General features: G+C 28.5%; 1 protein-coding gene across 1 annotated transcript; it reads left to right on the plus strand.

Annotated features, from left to right (window-relative positions):
• LOC145842553 (kelch-like protein 28) lies at nucleotides 1–897 on the plus strand. Its single transcript, XM_082950014.1, has one exon. It carries the CDS (start codon nucleotides 1–3, stop codon nucleotides 895–897), a length of 897 nt encoding a protein of 298 aa, XP_082806140.1.
• The last annotated feature ends 269 nt before the right edge of the window (nucleotides 898–1,166 follow it).

Raw genomic sequence — 1,166 nt, forward strand, 5'->3', positions numbered from 1 at the left:
ATGGTAGTTGAAACTCAAAACTTTTTACATTTAGACTTCAGTCTTGTTGCAAAAATACTTTCAAGTTCTGAATTGGATATTTACTCAGAAGTTGAAATATTTAATGCAGCAAATAATTGGTTGAAATTCAACAGTGAACAACGTCGCAAACATGCAAAACAATTGTTACTAAAAGTCCGACTTCCTTTATTGTCAGAACATGCATTGAAATATGTTTCAGATAAAATTTCTTCAATTACTGAAATTTATGATAATGATAACATATTAGAAGAAGTTTCAGCAAACAACAACTACTTCAAAAATAAGTCAAATATTACTTACACAAGTAGGTATTGTAACCAAAACAAATATAATTTGTTAATTTGTGGAGGTTATGATGATAGATTGGATGAAGTTGTAAGTAAAGTAAAACAAATTGATAGAAGTAACATGAACTGCGTAAAAGATCTTGCTCCAATGAATCAATGTAGAGAATACTTTGAAGCTGTTTGTTTAAAAGGAGAAGTTTATGTTTTTGGTGGTGTTGATAGTGCTGAAAATTTTGTAAATTCAGTTGAAAAATATTCACCACCTACTAACACATGGACTGTAGTATCTAGTATGGTTGATGAACGCTATTGCATTTGTTCTTGTGCATTTATGGATAGAATATTTTTATTTGGTGGTTATCATAATATAAATGATGATTATGATGATGACTATATAATAACAACTAACTCCTGTTTAGAATTCAATACAAAACATAACAACTTTAAAGAAGTTACTGGAATGATTGTAGCTAGATCGTATGCAGCTTGTACAATTTTTCAAGAAAATATTGTGGTTTCTGGTGGAATAGATAATGATGACATTATTTTTAAATCAGTAGAATCATATGATGTATTTGGTGATAAATAGTCAACAATGCCTAATATGATAAGACATCATTATGGTCACAGTTTAGTTGTTGTAAAAAATAAACTGTTTGTTATTGATCATGGAATAAACAATGGTGAAGTTTTTGACAACGTTTGTGAGAAGTTTATTGCTCTGAAGTCTTTTAACAGTCATATTATTTTCAATAAAGCAACGTCTATTGGAAACAAAATTGTAATACTTCAAAATAACAAAACAAAATTAATTTGTTATGATATTGACAAGGATAAATGGTCTGAAGAACCATGTGA

This window comes from Thalia democratica, chromosome 1 (genome assembly GCF_965202585.1).
Source record: "Thalia democratica chromosome 1, ktThaDemo2.hap1.1, whole genome shotgun sequence".
Classification (NCBI taxonomy): domain Eukaryota; kingdom Metazoa; phylum Chordata; class Thaliacea; order Salpida; family Salpidae; genus Thalia; species Thalia democratica.